This window comes from Botrytis fragariae, assembly GCF_013461495.1.
Source record: "Botrytis fragariae strain BVB16 chromosome Unknown tig00000163, whole genome shotgun sequence".
NCBI lineage: Eukaryota > Fungi > Ascomycota > Leotiomycetes > Helotiales > Sclerotiniaceae > Botrytis > Botrytis fragariae.
Genome location: NW_023500999.1, coordinates 895267 through 915938, shown reverse-complemented (window position 1 = coordinate 915938; position 20672 = coordinate 895267). Strand labels below are relative to the sequence as shown.

Sequence of the window (20672 nt, the reverse complement as noted above, 5' to 3'; positions counted from 1 at the left end):
AAAGGAAGATGTCCCAACTGCAGAAAAGATTCCGCCGTACAAGTCACGACCATGGACAAGGTGGACCTCTCCTCAAAAAGGGGGTTGGGAAATAATAATTGAAGCTACCATGAAGGAAATTTGGCAGACTAAACTTTAACATGAGGCGTTGAGAGTTTTGGCATAGTACGTCGGGGGTTGATATTGTAGAGTTGTTTCTTACAAGGTCGTTTATATTCGAAGGATTTTAGCTAGGTTTTGTCAAGGGCATAGTTGTATTTGGGAATAGAGTGAGTTTCTAAGCGCCATAATAATACACATGTGTGTTGTCAACCACTCATCAATACCCTGTCTTTATACTCGCAAGTGTATCTCGTCCTGTTGCATGTTACAAATATCACAATACATCAAGAACGTTCAAGTGAAAAGAACACCATATCATTCTAACATAAGAAGATCAGAAACAAAAGTTCATGTATTCAAAGAAACCATGGATAAACATTTCCGACCATTCGCTCGCCCACCCAATTTTCCCCCAAAACCTCTTACATCTAAAACGAATACATTTAATTCTTAACCAACCGACAACTACAAATGCTGACATAGAAAAAAATAGGAGAAGGAAAACTAATCAAAACTATATATGAAACTAGTGCTCACGACCAGCACTCTAAGCCCCCTGTTACAAACCAAAACACCAAACAAAATTTCTCTCATTTGTCCTTTACCACCTCTTAGGATGCCTCCCCGTAGCTGCAATGTTTCTAGGCCTTAGTACTGTTACCAGTGTAGAGGCACTAGCAGATGCCGATGCCGATGAACAAGATGAAGTACCACTACCATCACCACAAGTGGTGGTGCAATTCGCACCTGACAAGATACCACTTGACTCTATATTATCGCCACAAACACACTTGACTCCACTCTCAACTGCGTAGTATTCGTATTCAGAGCAGATGATTGAGCAGACAGCTGGTGTCATATCTGATGAGTACGTTGTTGGGCCATCTAAAGTGCCTGTTGTGTTTGAAGAACAGCCAATGTAATCAAATGATGGTGTTGCAATAGCAGATGCACCAGAGAGGGTGGTGGACGATGAGGGATTTGAACTGAATATCGTTATGCTAGGAAATTCGGAGCTTGATACTGACTCGGTACTAGAACCAATCCCTGATTCTAAGGTTGAGGGTGATGGATTTGTACTTGTACTAAGAGGTAGACCGCTAGAATCTGTTAGAACTTGTGTACTGGAGGTCACAGATGGTGGCTCAGTGCTGAATATCTGAGACTCGGAAGCTGGCAATGTGGTCTCAAAGGCGGTACTGGTACTGGTGCTTCCAGATACTACATTGTTGATGGGAGGTATACCGGTTCCAGTTTCACTGGCGGATGAGAGCAATTCGATGGTAGAGGAAGACCCCGATGATAATGTACTTAAAGGGAAACTGCTCGAAGATGTAGTTTGTTCAAAACTTGCCTGAGAAGCATCAGGGACGAATGTACCTAGAAGCCCTTCTGTCGAGGATGCTTCAGGAATTACAGATTCATTGGGTATTGAAGACAAAGCTGTGCCCTGCAAATTGGACTCTAAAGTCGATATCGTGGTTGATTTTAAGCCTGAGTTTACTAAACTAGTTGAAGATGCCGAATCTATCTGAGGGGCCAACGCCGAAGCAGAAAGACTTGGAGAGATCGAGCCGAGGATATCAGTAGTAGATGATGCTGTAATTGGTCCAGATTCAGAACCAAAATCAGATGCAGACGTCGAAATAACTGTCAGGATCACGGTGGTCTCAAGGCTTGTGATTGTTGCGCTTGCACTTAATATTTCAGATGATGCAGTTTCGGTCAAGTCGGAGGATATAGCTGGCTGAGATGGCTCAATCAATACTGTTGAAGAGAGACCTTGTTGTATGGATGAAGATGTTTCCGCAGATTGTAAACTGGAAATCGTTGACGAAAATTCACCTAGCTGAGTTGAAGTTGCCACTGATGATATACCTTGTGTTGATGAGGGAATCTCAGTTGCAAGCCCAGTGCTTGGAAGGGTAGCAGAGGATAAAGATTGCGTGTTTGAGATAACTACAAGGTTTTCAGTGGAAGGAAAAGCTTGCTCGGTGCTAATATTCGAAACTTCAGAATCGAAGGTTGTTTGTAGAGAGCTAGATTGAGACCCTGAGCCAATAGTTGGGCTAATGGCAAGTGATTCTGTCGAAGATATAGCTTGTGATCCTCTAGTATTTGGAAGTGTAAGCTCAGGTATCGACGATGAGGTTTCAACGAATGTCTCCAAAGGCGCTGTATTTCCCAAGGAAGCGGTGGAAGAGAAAACGGGTTCTGTAGTCTGTGATTCAACCGTCAAAATAACCGTGCTTGAAACTATCACAAGACTAGAACTTAGAGAACCAATGTCCGATGTCAACGAACTTGGCAAAGCAGGTAGAGATGTTTCGGAAACTGAAAATTGAAGGGAAGTTCCCGAGCCAATGTTTCCAACAATTGGGATGCTGCTATCAACTGTGCTACTGGCTTCAACAGCCGAAGAGCTGGTGGCAAGTTCTCCATTCGTAAACGATGGGAGCTGGGAAAGACTACTGGAGAAGGACTCAGATAAGACGGCACCTGAACTTGTGCTCAGAACAATGTCGGAAGAGCTCTCGGATGCAGCAATCGTAGATGAGAGAGAAATGAGCGTACCCACAGATGATGGTATTATCGAAGCAATGGAGGATGCCTGGGACTGTTGGGATAATAATTCCGAAGAAAGAAGACTGCTGGCGACTGCTGTAGAAGGCTCAACTGCAAACAATGAAGATTGAGTAGACTGAACTGAAGAAATTAAGGAACTTTCGATCGTACTTGAGGGTATTCCTGAAGGCAAGGTACTTGGAGCTGCCGATAGACTTTCAATGTCGGAAGACAAAGTTATTGTGGGTCCAGGGGTTAGGATAGAACTTGATGGGATTTCGGACTCGATGGAAATGATCACGGTCTGTGATTGAGTCTCAATCACAAAATCTGTGGACTGGATTGATGGAGTTGATATGATTCCGGAACTTTCAATAAGACTAAAGCTTCCTACTAAAGTAGATGGAAGTGCTGACAAATCAGGAATACTTGTGGTAAGCAATTGACTCTCAGCCCCAGAACTTTGGGAGGAAATGGAAGTCTCAGTCGTGCTTACGCCAGTACTACTCAAAACACTGGCGGTCTCAGTAAAAGATCCAGTTACTCCACCGATACTTCCCGAGGTCTCAGCACTAAATGTAGATTGAAGTGCAGTGCTCGAGACACCACCCGTGGAAGTAGGCTCGGAAGACAGACTTGTTTCAATAATTGAGCCACTAAAACTAGCAGAGACCTCAGTTGTTAAAATTAAGAATCCACTCGTCAGTGTACCGACTTCCGTGATTACTGATAACGATGTAGTACTACTGAGTGTTTCTGAGGCTCCAAATGAAGTCCCAGATTCCAAGTCTCCAACTATTGGAACTGTTGTTCCAGTGGATTCAATTCCACTCGTTGATACATCAGCCGAATTTGATTCAAGGATTGAAGTACCCACACTTAGAGAAGCTTCAATTGGAAGAGTCGAAGTCGTAAGGATTGGAGTTTCAACCTGGGATTCGGTTTCTATACCAGAAGTCGATATGATAGCAAGGCTAGATTCAAATCCTAGGCCACTGGAAGTTTGACTAGCCTCGGTAGGCAAGGAAGTGATTCCATTTGTTGATATACCAGTACTTGATGCGAATGAAAGATCAAGGGTCGGGGATCCAGCCCCAAGACTTGTTCCTATACCTGTATTTGAAGTGATCACGGCACTGAATGCGCTGGTAGAAAGACTCAAAAATGAGGACAGTTCAGTTGGAGGAGATGGAGTGGCAGCTGTCAAGGGGCCTGAGCCTGATGAAGTCTCGATATCAATCAACTCGGTTGAAGACTGAGCTATTGTACCAATCGTTGATGGGAATCCTGAAGTTCCGTCTATTATACTTGTCACTTCCGGTAATAGTGATGAGCTTATAAGTCCAGGAGTACCGGAGGATATAATTTCAATGCTGGTACCAGAAGATAACTTCGAAGTGGGCGCAGTAGACGGAGTGATAATTTCCTCACCGAAAGGGCCTGAAGACGTTTCAATACCAGTATTCAAAGCCGATATAGTGGATTGAGCTTGTACAGTGCTAGCAGCTATTGAAGGAGTGATAACTTCATCACTAAATGTAGTAGAAGAAGTTTCGAATCCAGTATTTAATGGCAATACAGATGATCCAATAAATGTAGTGCTAACAGCAATCGTGGGGGTTATGACTTCATCACTGAATGGCGTAGAAGTTTCGGTTCCACCAATCGATACCGATATAGAAGCTTCTAACGTGGTACTAATTGCAATAGATGGAGTAATGACCTCATCACCGAAGGTATAAGTGGTTGAGATTCCATTAGTTAAGGCTGGTAGAGATGATTGGATCGGCGTGGTGAAACCAGCAGAAGTTTCAGCAAAATTGATCGCAGTTGATTTAATACTGCTTGGCACCACCGATTCTATTGCTGATTCAGTATTACTGGATAGTTCAGATGCTATTGAGGTCAAAGTGGCACTCGATACACCGAAAACGGTGGAAGATACTGCTCCGTTGGTTAATATTTCAGTTCTCTTGTGTTGGGGTAACAATTTCAATACCTGTAGATGTTTCAATAGGTCCTGTAGTGGTGCTAGCCCCTCCCGATAAGCTAGGTTCCGTTGAACCTGTAGTAGAAATGACAGAACCAACATTACCTGTGAAGATGAGACTGGCACGGTCTGATACACTCTCCGGTATTTGTGATGAGGTACCGAATCCGAGGCCCGTGGAAGTTTGGATAGGACTTATGACATTACTATTAGCCTCAGATAGACTTGGTTTGATTGAATCTATCGTGGAGACTATAGATTCAATACTGCTTGTGAAACTAAGACTGGTACTCTCAAATACACTCTCCGAGATCTGTGTTGAACTAACAAATCCAAATCCTGTTGATGTCGAAATCACAATGAGAGTACTACTAGAGCCTTCCGCCAAGCTAGATTCAATTGAACCAGTCGTAAAAATAACAGAACCAAGATCAGTTGTGAGATCATCTGTGGATTGAATGTCCATAGTCGTCGTCGTCGTCGTCGTACTTCCTGATGCTGCATTGTTGACTGGTGGAATACCAGTACTACTTCCAACAGGCAATGAACTTTGTTCGATAGAATTAGATGTGCCAACCAGTGTTTCTGTAATTATAGTGGATCCAATATTGCTGGATGCCTCAAATGACTGACTGGGCGACCCTATAAAACTACTGGTAGCCCCGAGAGTCGGTTCAATACTTGATTCGATAACTATAGTAGTGCTAATGAAAGTCTCTATAGATATAATCGGTCCAATATTACTTGAGGCCTCAAAAGATTGACTTGGTGATCCTACAAAAGTGCTCGTTATTCCAAGAGATGTCTCTATACTTGGAGATACGGATTTGGACAAACTAATAACAAGTGTGGTAGACAAAACACCGCTAGATTCTCCGAGCGTACTCAACTGTTCACTTTTCGAGGGAATGATTGACAATGTTGGGGAAGAGAGAATAGCTGTACTACTTGCAGCTCCAGATGATTGAATCAATGTCCCTGTAAACGGCTGGGAATCACTTTCAGAAGACGCAGTAGTACTCGTGGAGAAGATCTGAGTTATTATCGACGACTCAAGGCTTTCGGTCGAAGAAGATAATTGTAGGCTGATCACTGTACTTGATTTCAAATTGGAGAGTATTCCTGTTGTGGACTCGAATCCAAAAGTTGATGGATTTTCTGTATTCGAAAGTAGACTTTCTGTCGAGGTCGGTAATATATCTGTAGTCAATGGAATAGAAGTCCCCAACACTGAAGTCAAAATAGATAATTGGCTTTCAAGACTCGATGTTGTCTCTTGTGCTTCAGAAGTACTCTCTGAACTCATCAAGGAAGCTACAGTCTGGAAGCCAGAACTTTCAAGAGGTAAAGTAGAAGAGCTAATGAGTATCTCGGTCGAAGACACCTGCAGAGATGATGTTTCACCCAACTCGTAAGAAGTTGCGATTTGAGGCAAAGAAGATTGCCCAATAGTGGAAGAATTTTCAGGCAAAGACGATGGCCCCAAAGTAGATGTTAATTCTGGTAAAGATGATTGTTCGGATAAAGACAAAGATACGAAAGTAGAAGTAATTTCAGTTTGGGATGTTGATTCCAAAGCAAGTGAGCTACTTTGTCCAGTCGTTGAACCAGAAGCTACATTATTAACTGGCGGAATACTAGTGGAAGTCTCGTCTCCGAAGCTCGAAGATTCAACATTCGAAATGGATGGAATGGCAGTGCTTTGAGTTTCTGAAGGTTCAAAACTTAAGAGTGAAGTTGTGGAGAAGCTGGACATGAATCCAGAAGATTGAGAAGCCGAGAATGATGCCAAGCTGGATTCATATGAAGAGAGGGCTTCAGATATTGAGCTTTGAATGATGGATGAAGACGGTATACTCGATAACGAGAAGATATCAGAAGTAAATGATGCACTTTGGGATTCTTGTCCAGAAGAAGTTTGCAGGGTTTGAGATAGGAAAGCCGATTCAGACTGTGAAAACGATTCCGAGGTAAATGATGGATAAGATGAACTAATAATAGAAGAAGAAATTGTGGCAAAATTACTAGGCGACTCGAATGCTGAAGAGCTAATGAAGGAACCGACCGTTGAAGAAGTCAGAGTTCCTTGACTTGTAAAAACTGACTGATCTGAAAATGAAGATGATATAAAAGAATACGAACTGGACACTCCGGACGGTGTATTCGTAAAGTCGGGCGAGCTGGTAGCTAGCGATCCGCTAGATAATTCAACTGATGAGAAAGAAAGAGTGACTTCACTCGAAGTAACGGAGGGGCTTTCCAGACTCGCCGAACTTAAACTAAAAAAGACGTTGTAGATGTAATAGACGTGGTTGTGGCAGAAGGATCAAAAGGCAACATCAACAATGAAACAGTTACACAACCTGCTCCGGGCGACAACATCAAGTAAATCGATCCATAACAAGCTTGTATAATATTAGCGGCATTATATGGTAATGTCAAACCGATGGAACAATCCGGATTGATAGATGCTACAACAGGTTGGTAACCAAGTTGTTGATATTTGGTAGCAGTAGAGAAGAAAATTGCTTCATTTCCAGCATTGTGAGTATCTTGATTAGATGCCAATAATACAGGATTTCCAAAGAAATCTACAATATTGAACTGAATTTGACCAGTAGTAGGTGATAATGAAAAGGACAAACTCTGTGCTGCATCTGTGGTGAATGATAAAGCATCATCACTGAATGAGACAGGATCCCATAGATATTGTGCTGGCATACCTGTCTGATTTACCAGGATTCTGAAAAATGGCGCAACAGGACATCCAGCAATTGAAGTTGAAGATGTGATAGGCGAGAAGGTTGAAGTACCTGTCATCAGACCGGAAGTTCCAGATGGTATAGTTGTTGCGATCAATGGAGTAGAAGAAGCTCCAGTTTCGGATACTTCAGTGCCGGCCAATCCTGTGCTTGATCCTGTAGGTGAAGCAATGGTTGTTGATAATGTTGATGAAGGTCCATTGACTGCAACAGCAAAAGCTCGGACTTGAGTACAAGCATCTCCCCTTTGAGCTCGCTTAGCTGGCGTCAGGATAGTGAATATACCACTGCATATAGCCAGAATGTTGTCTCCAGTGTTCGGGATATCCAAGCCAAGTGAACAATCTTCCCCAATACTAGCAGTAAATACTCTCATGCTATCTGAAATATGATCCGCAGCAAAAAGTTGAAGAGGAGATCCCAAAGCGGTCAATCGAACAGCACCTGAGATTGGAGCATTGTCAGAATGACGTTTTGCTTGGAAAGCGTTGCCAAATCCAATGTTGAAATGAGCTGCTTGGGGGCGTGATAGTACGGGTGGTAATGTATCATAGCCCCATGTACCTTCAACGGTTCCACTATCTGGATAGTTAAGTTGAGATAACCATTGCTTTGGCTTGCCAGGTTCATCAATAACTACATTGAACAGATTTGGTATACTTGCGCAGACATAACTATATGAAGGAGGTGCAATAGACGTGGATGCTGGGAAAGAGCTTGTAGATGATACTCCTTGCTCACTTGTGGAGAGAGGAGCAGTCGTCGTAGCTTCAATTTCGGTAGTCAACCCAGCTTCCGTAGTAGACTCGGGTACTTCAGTTGTTGTGGTCGTTGTCATGGTACCAGATCCTACATTGTTTACAGGTGGAATGCCGGTACCAGTGCTTGTGCCCTCAGGCACATCGGAAGTTGTACTAACTCCTGGTTCTTCACTGACTACAGCCCCAGATGTCGTAGTAGCTGGCCCGGTTTCTTCAGGGCTGGCAGTTGAAGTTGCTCCTGGTTCTCCGGTATTGATGATCTCAGTTGTGCTAGTAGCTGGCCCGGTTTCTTCGGGGCTTGTAGTTGACGTTGCTTGTGGCTCTTCGGTATTTACAACCTCCGAGGTCGTCGTAACTCCAGGTCCCTCGGTACTTACAATCTCAGTCTCTTCCGGACCAGAGGTTGTAGTAATACTAGGTCCTTCGGTACTCACAATTTCCGAACTCGTAGTTACCGCTGGTTCCTCGGTACTAATAACAGCTCCCGAAGTTGAAGTGACTCCTGGCTCCTCAGTATTTACGACCTCGGAAGTTGTTGTAGCTATGGTTTCTTCTGGGCTTGAAGTTGTGGTTACCCCAGGCTCTTCGGTATTAATGACCTCGGACGTCGTAGTTACTCCTGGTTGCTCAGTACTAATGACACCTTCAGAAGTTGTAGTAGCTATCGGTTCCTCGGTATTAACAACTCCCGAAGTTGTACTAATGCCTGTTTCTTCGGCTTCGGAGGTGGTAGTTGCTTCTGGCTCGGTGAATACCTCAGTGGTAGACTCAATACCATAGGTAGTTGTTGTAGTGGTTAAGGTGCCAGATCCGACATTATTGACAGGTGGAATATCGGTGCCAGTGCTACTAGCTTCTTCTGTTGAGCTAGCTCCAGGCTCTTCAGTATTGACGACTTCAGTAGTAGTTGTAGCTCCTGGTTCCCCAGTGCTGACAACAGCTGAGGTACTAGTAGCTTCAGGTTGTTCAGTATTGATACCTTCCGAAGTACTAGTGACGCCTGGCTCTTCGGTGCTAACAACTTCCGAAGTCGTTGTAGCTCCCAATTCACTCGTGCTTACGATACCTTCCGAGGTGCTCGTCACTCCCGGCTCTTCAGTCACAACTGCGGATGTACTTGTAGCGCCAGGTTCTTCAGTGTTGATGACCTCAGTAGTGCTTGTGAACCCTGGTCCCTCGGTGTTGAGTTCTGTAGAAGTGAAGCCAGGTTCCTCGGTGGCAATGATTTCACTCGTCGAGCTTGGGCCTGATGTCTCAGTTGGACCGACATCTGTAGAAGCGACTGAACTTGGAGGAACGTATCCAGCCAATTCATAAACAATAATCGCATCCCCAGGAGCACGGCGTCTGAGTCTCTTGGTGGGTGGAAGACTTCCTCCACATATCTGCGTCGAGTCACCTGGGCATGGATATGAACAGTCGGTGGCTGGTTCTGCTTCGAGCTTTCCGTTCGAGCAATAGCAGTGTCCTGGCCCAATTGCTGCATATCTAAATGGGTTGCCTCCATTAGCTGTAGAGCAGAATTCAAGGCAGTGACCGACTGTATCGTGAGTATTTGGATCGGTACTGTCCGTGATAGGTGGAGCCAATGGAAATCCGGTACCCTCTTCATCTGAATAACAGTCCACTGCATTATAAGTACCAGCTGGTGTATCCGCAGATGAAACTCGAGTTGGTTCCGAGGGTGGCAGAGTTGTAACCCCTGGTTCTTCGGTACTCACAACTTCTGTTACCGTAGGCTCACTAGTTGTAATAGGTGGCTCGGAAGTGACCTGTGGAACTGAAGTTGTTGGTACTTCAGTATTAAATGAAGATCCAGAATTGTGATTGTCAACTGGTGGAAGAGTGAAACCAGAAGATGAAGTGAATTCAGAAGATACAGTTGAACTGATAGGAATATCCGATGAAGGGGCCGCAGAAGAAGACTGTGTGGTGCTAGCACATTCGGATGCTATTCATCATTAGAATAGATTCATGATTTGACCAACATATTCAGGATACTCACCAAACACAGTCTGAGCTGGCTCGATTACAGTTGTTGTCCCATCGAAGATAGTCGTAGTCCTACGCTTAACTTCTGTTGCAGTAACATATTCGGTGTGAATTGAAGGGGGTGCAGTATAAGTAAGAATTGAAAAAGAGACATCAGTATAAGTCGTATATTGTGGAACGACTGAAATTCTATAACGAGTGACAGTTGAATAAACAGTAGCTGGTACCGCGTGAGCGAAAGGAATGAGTGCAATACCACAAGCTGCAACCTGCAGCAGGCACTTTGGAAGTGAAGTTGGACGCATGGTCCTGACGTAGTGTCTGGGTGAACTCGAGTAGATGATATTTGAGGCTTCGAAATGTCTGAAAATAACAACTACTTGACTTTGTATAAAGACCGACGTGAAAGTCTGTAAACAGATACTTTTCAAGGAATTGAAGAATATATAGAAAATAAGCTTTGTTTTTGAATATGGTACTGGGAAGAATGTAGATGGCGTCTTTCCCGCGTCAAGAAGACGATAAAGTCAGAGACATAGGATACAGGTTGATGACAAGAATATTCAAGGAATGGGTAAAGTTTGACAAGATTCCCATATTGGAATGTGATATCGAATAACAGTCCTTGAAATCTGGAGTAATTTGACTTCGAACATGTAGACTACACCACCTCAAAGTTCACTCGACTTCATTGTATATTTCAATCGAACAAATCAATGTATCGTCTGATATTGAATGCAGAACAACTTCGTAAAGCCCTGATGATATTAGTATAACACCATAAAAGAGTAGATATCGATAGACCGTCGTTGCACATCCTGTATTCTCACGTGATTTCATACCTTGTTTACTTGCCAAGAAACATTTGAAATGGATGTACATTCTTCACCTCTTCGAGGTTATGGCGCCAATAGGAAGGTCTGTCAGCTTTCCCTGAGATATGTTTCGAGTCTAGAAGTATCAAAGTTGGTGGAGAGCATCTGAAAAATGGCAAAAGCATGCCACATGAAGGATGAGACAGTCTGGACCAGGTCCTCGAGGAGAAGAATACCATTTGATAGGCATGAGAAGGAAATATCTATTGAAAATAGTGGCAGTTTGTCGGTATGCTTGAAGAGAACAAGTGTGTGAAGGGAATGAGAAGGAAAGGAAATGAAAAGAGAAAAGAAAAAGTTGGAGTAAACAAAACAATTGCATAACAAAATAACACAAGCAAGTGCAAACTTTCCTCGTTAAATTAGAAGGCGCCACCACCTCTCCACCGACGACAAAAGAACGCGCCTTCCAAAAACCCACCGCGTCACTATCAAAAGTGCAAGAAGACTCCTCCAAACCAAGCTTTAAAACCACGCGTACACTCAGAAATAATAGCAAAGTCTCCCCAAACCGACATCCTCAAATTTCCCCTACGCCTCTGATATCAACCCTCTAACCTCCCCTGAATCATATCCCATCCTCCCACGTTCCGCAACATGGCTTTGGCTTTCCGGTGTACCTAGCTATGATCCCAACGGTAGTTGAGAAGTAAGGGAACCCCCAAACCACATGCCAAAACATCTCACTAAAATTTCGTTTGACAATAACAGCTCCACCCTTCACGTGTTTGTGGCGCCGGCTTTCGTGTTTCCAATGAATAAAAAGTGAGCGTCTTCACTACGGCAAGTTCTTTCCCTCCGAGTTTATCTCTCTCGTGAGCTCCTGCCTTATTTGTCGATATTTAAATCGAGTTTGAGAGTTTTGCTGTATTCCGTGATCTCAGCATTTTAGAAGACTTTGACAAAGGGATGGGAAAGTTCAGTTGACGTCCACACATAACTCTATCAATTGATTAGATTGACTTGACCAGTCAATAAAATTAACGACCAACTGTATCTACCTACCGGAACTATCGAGCTCAAATCTATCATCTACAGAACCAACAAAAAATGTTCCGATCAGCAAGCATCATTTGACCTATAGCTGACCCTCGGGGCCCATATCGACTCATTCCTTACCTTGATACCACCTACATTATACTATATCAACTACATTGAAAACAACTTTTCATCCGTTGGTCAAGAAGGAGAATCAACATACCTAGGTAGATACCTAGTATATAAACCAACTAATCAACCACAAAACATCATTTCATCTAACCTTCACCAAATCAACTACCTCGTATAATTACATACCACGTATTCGTATAACAAGTCACCCTCACTCTCCATCCATCACTCTCTCCTTTTCAAACTTCCAAACCCTATAGAAGATGTAAAATACAGTCTTCGATTCTGAGAACAGATCATGAAGCCACTCAGTCCAAAAGCGTGCTTTCTATCTAAACGCCTACATGCGTACCTACTCACTTCCCCAACACCTGCTATAATTCTCTTCCAAATAACAACAACTCTATGTACATACACATACATATTCATATCTTCTAAACATCATACTCCTTAATATAGTCCATCACCCTCACATTTCCTCACAAGCTCTATGATATACTACGAACCCCATAACTCCCATCCGCTTCACCTCATCTCCCTCCTAAAGTATACAATATACCAATTCCAATCCAGCAGCCTCAACATCTACCTTCTAAACACCAAATACCAATCTCTAAACATCCCACCTCCCACCTAAACCTCCTACCCATACATCCCTAGATCTCAGATCCTACCTCACACCCCCAAATCCCTCACGTAAAATACAATGCAATACAAGACACTATCTCTCCCCCCTTCCACATCAAACTCCTCGTGTATCCTGTATTCAGAAAACACAACTCTACTCTATCTCAACTCCTCTCCTTCAACATTCAAAATCGAGAAGATGCGTAGGTACTTGTTTAAAGCCTCTTATTCATTTAAACTTCCCGAAGAATCTGATATATTGTTCCAAGTTCTCAATCCGAAGATAGGCCCAATCCCAATCCCAACCCAATGTATTCCAATCCCCCGAATCGAACCATTTTTGTTCGTTTAGCAAAAAAAACTCCAATCGCTTCCCATAGCATAGGTATGCATATATCCAATGTATGCTTCTAATCCCGAGAAGAAAAATGTAATCAAAATAGGTATCTCAAACTCATCCCATGTTATTCCACCCCATTCCATCACATCCAAAAGAAATCATTCCCTCTTCCCCCTTCTCCCTCTCTACCCCTCTCCCCATTCCTACTCCCCCAAAACCATAAACGCCGCCCCTCCACACAAACTCAACAAAACCGCCACCGTCGCCACCCCCGCGCCCACCCTATCCCCCTCGTCACCACCTCATCCTTTTGCATTCCCCCACTCCCCGTCTTCCCACTCCCGGCCCCGCTATCCCCCACACTCGTGCCCCCAGTGCTATTCGTCACCGGCCCAATCCTCGCATTATCCGTGCCAGGCACCGCCACCATCGCGCTCTGTATCGCCCCCAACGCACTCATCTGCTGTCCGACCCCCACATTCCCATCAAACGTTCCTTCCGTCCACTTGAACCCACACGCATTACCCGTACCCGCACATTGCGTTCCCGCTGCTTTCGCGCTGCTTTGCAAGACAGGAAAGATACTTTTAGCGGTAAAAGGCGCAAGAATGGAGGTGGAAGCCAGCCAGGCTGTGAAATAGGCTTTAAAGGATAGTTGATCAGTATCACACTTGTTAACCGTTTCGCAGGCCTGTTCAGTGATGATGGAGTTTGTTTTGTTGGAGGCGAATATGTTGATTGAGGTGTCCATTAATTGGTTTGTGCGTTGTTGCCAGGTGGAGTTACCGTCGGTCTGAGTGTATAGGTCAGTTTCAATTTCTTTCCTTCCTCTTTCATCATGGTCGAGAAAGAGAAGATCCATCTCCTATTCGTCGTTGTATTAAAAGAAAAAAACTCACATAATTAAACATATTCGCCGCTCCATGCAGATAAATTCCCGCATTATAACTCCACTGCAATCGATCCACACTCGCACAATTATCCGTATCACTACTCCCATCATAGATATTGTAACCACTATCGATCAATCCCACACTCTCTTCCCATTGCCAAATCGTCTCGGCCCAATCTGCATACGTTTGATTTCCCGTATACCTAGCCAATCTAGCCCCTATATTAAAAAAACATCCATTCGCAATGGAGTTCTTATACGTAAACCCATTATTGAAAGCGAATATCTGCCACCTCAATCCGCCTCCACAAGTACTAGTATCCCATCGACTGGCCATTTCATTGAACACCGCTTGAGCCAATGCAAGCCATTGTGGTTGATCAGCAGGAGGATTTTGAAAATTCGATTCGGCAGCTAACATAGCAGCCATTCCCCAGAATCCTTGATCATCGTTCCCTTCATCTTTGGTCTGATTCACAGGCATATAATCGGCATCTGGACCAGCTTGAAATAGTAGAGCTTCAGATACAATACTATTGTATGAAGTATCTCCCGTGTAGCGCCAATAATCTATCAATGTCATGAACATCCCACCACCTTCCCACCAGAAGTAAGGTGGAGGTAGAAGCCCTGGAGTTTGTCCCTATAGTATGTTAGCAAAGAATTTGCATCGCACGACACTATCAAAGTTTACATACCGATTCATTCCCATGATAATACGAAACCAAATTTGCAGCAACCGAACTCGCGGCACTTTTAATCGAATCTAGAAATAATGATTAGACTCAACATCCCAACCTACACCAACAAAATAAACATACCAGCCTGTGAAGTATCAACCGTAAGAGCATCCACAACCCTCCATTCAAGCAACGACCATACCCACAACCAACTCTGAATTCGCATCATAAAATTACGTATATCCACGAAAACCAAAAAAAGCAAGACAAATAAATGAATGAAAGTAAAGCGGGGAAGAATCCAACCCAAGAAGTAGAAATAGTCTTGGAAAAGGGAAATTTGAACGGCGTGGCGCAGATGCTGAAATAATAATAAACGATCGTAAAGATGACGGCAGATAATACAAATAGTAATATTACAGCCCTCTCAAAGGTGCGTTGGTAGTATCCGTATCGTATTCAAGTCAGATACTTCGTTACCAAATAGGTAAAGTTCAAGTGATCTGAATTTCGCTGATGAATAGGAAATAAAAGATAGAAGAGAAGGAGTGACAAGAAAAACAATTAAAACAATATGATATGTATTATGAATATCAAATCCATTCAACCATTCAATCATTCATAAAAGACAGAAAAAAGTTTGAAGAAGAAAAAAGGAGAAAAGACAGAACATCATCGACAACGACAATCAAACCCTTAATGAACCACCACTCCCCAAACCCTTCCAAGTTCCAGCAAAATAAACAATTAAAACTCAAATACATTCACATCCTCCCATATTCCTCCATGTTCCCTTTACTAACAATCCCAAAATCCATCCTAACACAGCTCCTGAAAGTTGAAACCTCTCAAGTATCGTCAGGTCAAGCCTGATACATGAAAGGTTCACGACTAATCCTAGTCTCGCCATGTCAGATAGTGTTTACTCAACAACGCCACTCACCCAAAAAATACTTCGCTCAGTTATAGAACTACTAAATAGTCCATTCCAAATCCAAATAAATGACGCTCCGCTTGCCCTCCGGGAGCCACTGCCGTGGAGGCAGAACATTTCGCGATGCGATGTGACATCAAGCACACACAACAGAAATATCAATAACCTAGAAGCTTTTTCTATCCTCCCACCCACGAATTCACTATCCCTCCCTACCTCTCCTCCTCCTCACAACATACCTAAGCAAACAACAACCCATCCCAAAAATCCAAATCATCCATGTTGCACATTTATAGATCATCATAGGTTCAATTAAGAAATGGCTAAGCATTTGCCAATCTCCACGCCCAGACTTTGAGTACCTAGGGTAGGTAAATACTTTTTTATCCCCGCTAACCTATCCTCCATAGGGTCCCGTATTAAAAAACACCATCAAAAGCACATCAAAAACATTCATCCCTCAACTCAGACAGACAGCTATCACTAGGTATTCGGTACAGAAATACTCGAGCAAGATTGATACTTTCTAATCAAACGATCAAGGATCCCTGGTCAGCTACATCAAACAACGATATTCTTCGCAAAACTCATTGTATTTTGCACCCCAAATCCCATTATTTAGCGTGTGAGTATGTGTGGCTGACTATTGTGCCCCAATCAGCCACAGCCTGTTTGGGCTAATCACCACTAGAATGGGCATTACATGATCTGGCTGACACAAATCATTCGAGATAGCAGTAGAAGAATCGAGTGTAATTCATGATAGTATGTAAGTGTAGCTCTCCCCAGACCTTTCTTCTGGCTCAACTATAAGATAAAAAACTAAGGAGAATATGATGTTCATGTATACAGCAGCTATACCTTGGTCGCTAACTTGATATGGGCATCTTTTTCGTCGACTCAGAAGGCGTTCGTCTCGCGCTTCTTAGTATTAATGAGAAAGTGGAGATATAAGGTGATATCAAGAATGTTATAGATAATGAATGTCAGAACATAAGTCTCTGTCTTTTGTTATTCTATCTAAGGTAAGCTATATATATATATATACTAGTGTCCAGATCACATAACTAGCTTATAAGCTATACAAAAAGGGGGTAAGTAAACGGGTATAAACTGGTGTTAGTGCCCAATTTTTGTGGTGTCCATCATGACAATGATTTGACCCGTGACCATGCTGATATCAACAGACACTTCTATGACTAATTTCGTGCTCTGCTTCCTTCAGTGTGAGTCCACGTCTGATGACATTACCTAACATATCCTTGCGCGGGTTCGAAGGCTTGCTTTGCTTGAATCACTTAATCTTCTCCAGATATCGTTGGCAAGCTTTTAATTTATATTATATGCAGTGTCTGACAACTTGGGGAGCTTTCTTATCTGGTCTGGCTTTACTATCAAGACTCCGGGGACTATTCGACCGAAGTTCTCAAAGTGTTCCTTCAATCTATCCATAAACATTCCGATCAGCGGCGGCAGCAGCACTTCTTAACCTAAAAACGGTCTTCCTATCACACTGCACGAGGAAATTTTAGGATGCTGCCAGATCATCTTTCGATTTTTTTGCCTTGTCGTACTTAGCGCAGGATCGATGAGGCAGAGAATTTCAGCCGAGCCCTAGCAAATTATTAGTCGCACTTCATATCTCGAAATCTCCGGACCATCACAGCGTACCGGATTCATTTTCCCGTTGGAAAATCTGCTGGATTTTGTCGGTAGTCTTCCGCAAAAACCTGTCCAAATTGGGGTTCCATGCCTGCAAAGTCTGCCCAAGTTGGCCAAGAGACTCCCGAAGGGATCTGATACGCTTATTCCAGAAAGTCTTTAATTCGGTTCTCCAGGACCATGTGATGGCCAGAATTGCACCAGATAATGGTACCAATTGATCCAGACTGACGAACTCGACCTCCGTGCGCGGCATGGTAGCGTATGTGCCAAAGTCGGCAAAGTTGAAAATCCATAGCACCCCGAGTATAAAACCCGTCAGCAACCTCCGAGGTGTCGACTTGAGCGGCCATTTGTCGCAAACCCAGAGCGAGTTAAAGCCCACAAACACGCAAGCATTGACACCGGCTGCCAGTGCGTGGTTTGGAGAGAGGAAAGCTTGGTGAGCCTGAATACTATAGATAAGCAGACCTAATGCGACGTTCCTAGAAAATGCTGTGGCTTTAATGGTTAAAATATGGACTGTGCAGAAGTCGGCTCCCACCTCCAGCACTACCAAGCTAGCTGCTAGCTCAGCATGATTTTTGTGAAAAATTTGGTAAATGGACCATATGGCCACACCCGCAACGTAGTAGGTTGCAGAAATAAGGTCCGCTCCATATTTCATGCCGAGATTTTGATCGGTTGCGGCTTGACTGGAGAGATTTTGATCGGATTCAGTAATGCCACTCGCGGGCTCTTCCACGGGGCATCTCATCAGAACAGACGAGGCCGTGAACCACCATGCCAGGTAAACCCCAGGGCCAAAGAACGGCGATATGCTCTTGAAGGAAGTATCGTCAGTTAGGCGGAGGTGGAATCGATCAAGTACTAGAATTCCAGAGTATGCTACAAATGAGTAAAAAAGCATCACGTAGAGATACCATCTATCCGCAGAGGCTCGCCAACGAGAAATGATACCCATTGTTCAGGTCAACAGACTCTAGACCGAAACCCTTCAATGATGGTGGTTCTGGCAGCTGCAAATGCACTTGGGAAGTGAATAAAGTTGGAGATGCCGAAGGGACGTAAGTGTCGCGGCTGGCTCATGTAGCAACGTACATCCGAAGAATACTCTGATGTGGCTCCTATTGACCAAATAGATTAACGTAAAAGGAAGTTTTGATTTAGTCCATTGCTTGCAATGGCTTCCTTTATGTACAGCTCCACCCCCACGCCACGATTGCCGCTAACATCCTTCAGCCTTCAGGTGCCTGATAAAGCTTTCAGCTGTGGCACCAGCCAGTGCCGTCACCCGTGACACCTACAAAGTTTCGAACCAAAAGTCATGATGCACACTAGCAGAGGTCTAGACAACTTCTTCTTATATCATTGCTTACTTACTTGTTCCTGGCTCAGATCTAGCAGATCTTGGTGGTCCCGTTCCGCTCAACCCACGTCATGGATACAAATATCACCTTGTCAGAGCTCCGTACTTGGACAAGCCTCACGGCGGGACTGGCTTGGACTTGGCTGAACATTATTAGATTCAGATCAGCTATTGATATTGATATTGCATACCATGTTATACGCAATCGAGCGGCACAGATTCTTGAGATTCTATTATACAGTCTAGTATATTGATATCTTCTCCTACCAATCGCCGTACTGTACAGCCTTGAAATGCAAGGTTAAAACAGACGTGACAACCTTGACTCTGGCCTTTCTAGAGAAGGTAACCTATTCCTGTGGTCGACTCAGCCTCACCGTGAAAACTTTGAATTGTACTGCATGTCGGGACTCGGTAGGGGTTTTAGCGCTAAAATAAGACTTATGTGGTCCGTGCCAGACTCTTTCGAGTACAGAGGATCGAGAGGATCTAATCTAAATCATCGATTCGCGTATCTCACCCTGGACATGTGGTGAGTCCGATGTTTATGCTTCCTTTGTGGGGTAAAGTCAGTTCTTACAAGAACTACATATATAAAAGCAACAATTGTGTATACCACGAATAAATTACTAATAGCAACCTATTATTTTTCGATCTCAAGCCCCATAAAGATAGGATGGCCCCAATTGATCAGGTAGCTTCTATGGCGATGGACTACGGAAGTGATCATGTGCATTAGCATATGCTAACTAAGATAATTGGGGGGAAAGCCGTTAGCAGCGCTGCCAGCTTCTCAATGGAATCAACTCGTTCCTACATCGATTCTTATGAGTGCGATGGACAAGCGTATTCATAGATGCGTAAGTTGTGGTTCACTCAAAGGAATTTCCGCAGCTGTACCTTGCAGACCACGCAGCTTCTGATTGCGAGATTTTGGCATTGTCACCTGGCCACCAGAAACTCTGTGCCATATGGACGTCGGGCTTGATCTCATATCTGAAAAGGGCATGAGAAGGTCTCACGATATCTTTGCAGTAATATTGCAGGCGGATCAAACGATCGCAAGATTGTTTGGCTTCTGACGTTGTTCTGGCTATAAATTATCAAGGACTGTCGGAGTAAGAAGGATACGAATGATGTAGAACCTGAAATATAGACTCTGATTGTCAATATATATTCTGTCTAAAGGAGCTAGCTCGTTTACAGGAAGAAGCAAGCTTTAAATAGGCCTTGCTGTGAGACTAGCTTCTTTAATACAGGCTATAAATGACTTCAGGTTATTCATTCAACCCTTGTTCATACATCTTTCTTTTGGGGGAATATATTAGAAATATTTAGATAAATGTTAGTTTTCTGAACATTTGTTATTTTATTATTACAAAAAAAGCTTGTTTTTGATCTGTTGTTGAAGTAGTCTACATGACAATAAACTATATTATATGCTCATGACCAACTATAAAATTCATGTATCTTCATATTTAATATATTACTTCAACACTCAAAATTCAACAATGAATCAAATTCTTAAATTTTGATGTATTTGTAACAATCGCTCGAAGGAGTGATTTGAATACCTACTTCGAGCCAACGCAAGGTTATTCAAGTCGGAGGATTTATTATCCATTATCCATCATCTCATCTCGTTTCAACATCGCACTAACTCGTCTCATCTCATCTCATCTTGAGTCATCATCTATCAGGACCCTCTTCATCCATCCTCATCGCCCAGCCAAGAAAACTATTCACAAGAATAAACTGTTATTAGAAAAAACCCCTAGCCTAGTAACCACCCTCTCTAAAAGGAACGGACAGCTAAAACGCCATTAAGTGATATGTCAACCACGCCACTCTCCATATCTACTTTCGGAAAAGAACAAAAACAGGGAGCTGTAGAAAAAATGTTCAAGCTGTTGTTGTAATGTAAGTAAATCCCCAACCCAATGCCAAGCTAATTTTAAAAAAAATGCAAATGCCAAAAAAGAAACCCCGCCGTATGCGACGATGCAGTACT

General features: G+C 43.3%; 3 protein-coding genes across 3 annotated transcripts; all 3 read right to left on the bottom strand.

Moving 5' to 3' along the window:
* Nucleotides 1-703: 703 nt before the first annotated feature.
* Bfra_009852 (putative mixed-linked protein) lies at nucleotides 704-10477 on the bottom strand (the record flags this gene model as incomplete). The annotated part of the gene is given in 4 exon segments (XM_037340189.1): nucleotides 704-4639; nucleotides 4656-6936; nucleotides 6948-10131; nucleotides 10186-10477. The coding sequence occupies 4 exon segments, from the start codon at nucleotides 10475-10477 to the stop codon at nucleotides 704-706; spliced, it is 9693 nt and encodes a 3230-aa protein (XP_037189412.1).
* Nucleotides 10478-13368: 2891 nt separating this feature from the next.
* Nucleotides 13369-14922, bottom strand: Bfra_009851 (putative glycoside hydrolase family 76 protein; the record flags this gene model as incomplete). The annotated part of the gene is made up of 4 exons (XM_037340188.1): nucleotides 13369-13917; nucleotides 14024-14659; nucleotides 14715-14782; nucleotides 14838-14922. 4 exons carry the CDS (start codon nucleotides 14920-14922, stop codon nucleotides 13369-13371), a joined length of 1338 nt encoding a protein of 445 aa, XP_037189411.1.
* Nucleotides 14923-17290: 2368 nt separating this feature from the next.
* Nucleotides 17291-18256, bottom strand: Bfra_009850 (uncharacterized protein; the record flags this gene model as incomplete). Its single annotated transcript, XM_037340187.1, has 1 exon — nucleotides 17291-18256. The coding sequence occupies one exon, from the start codon at nucleotides 18254-18256 to the stop codon at nucleotides 17291-17293; it is 966 nt and encodes a 321-aa protein (XP_037189410.1).
* Nucleotides 18257-20672: the final 2416 nt, after the last annotated feature.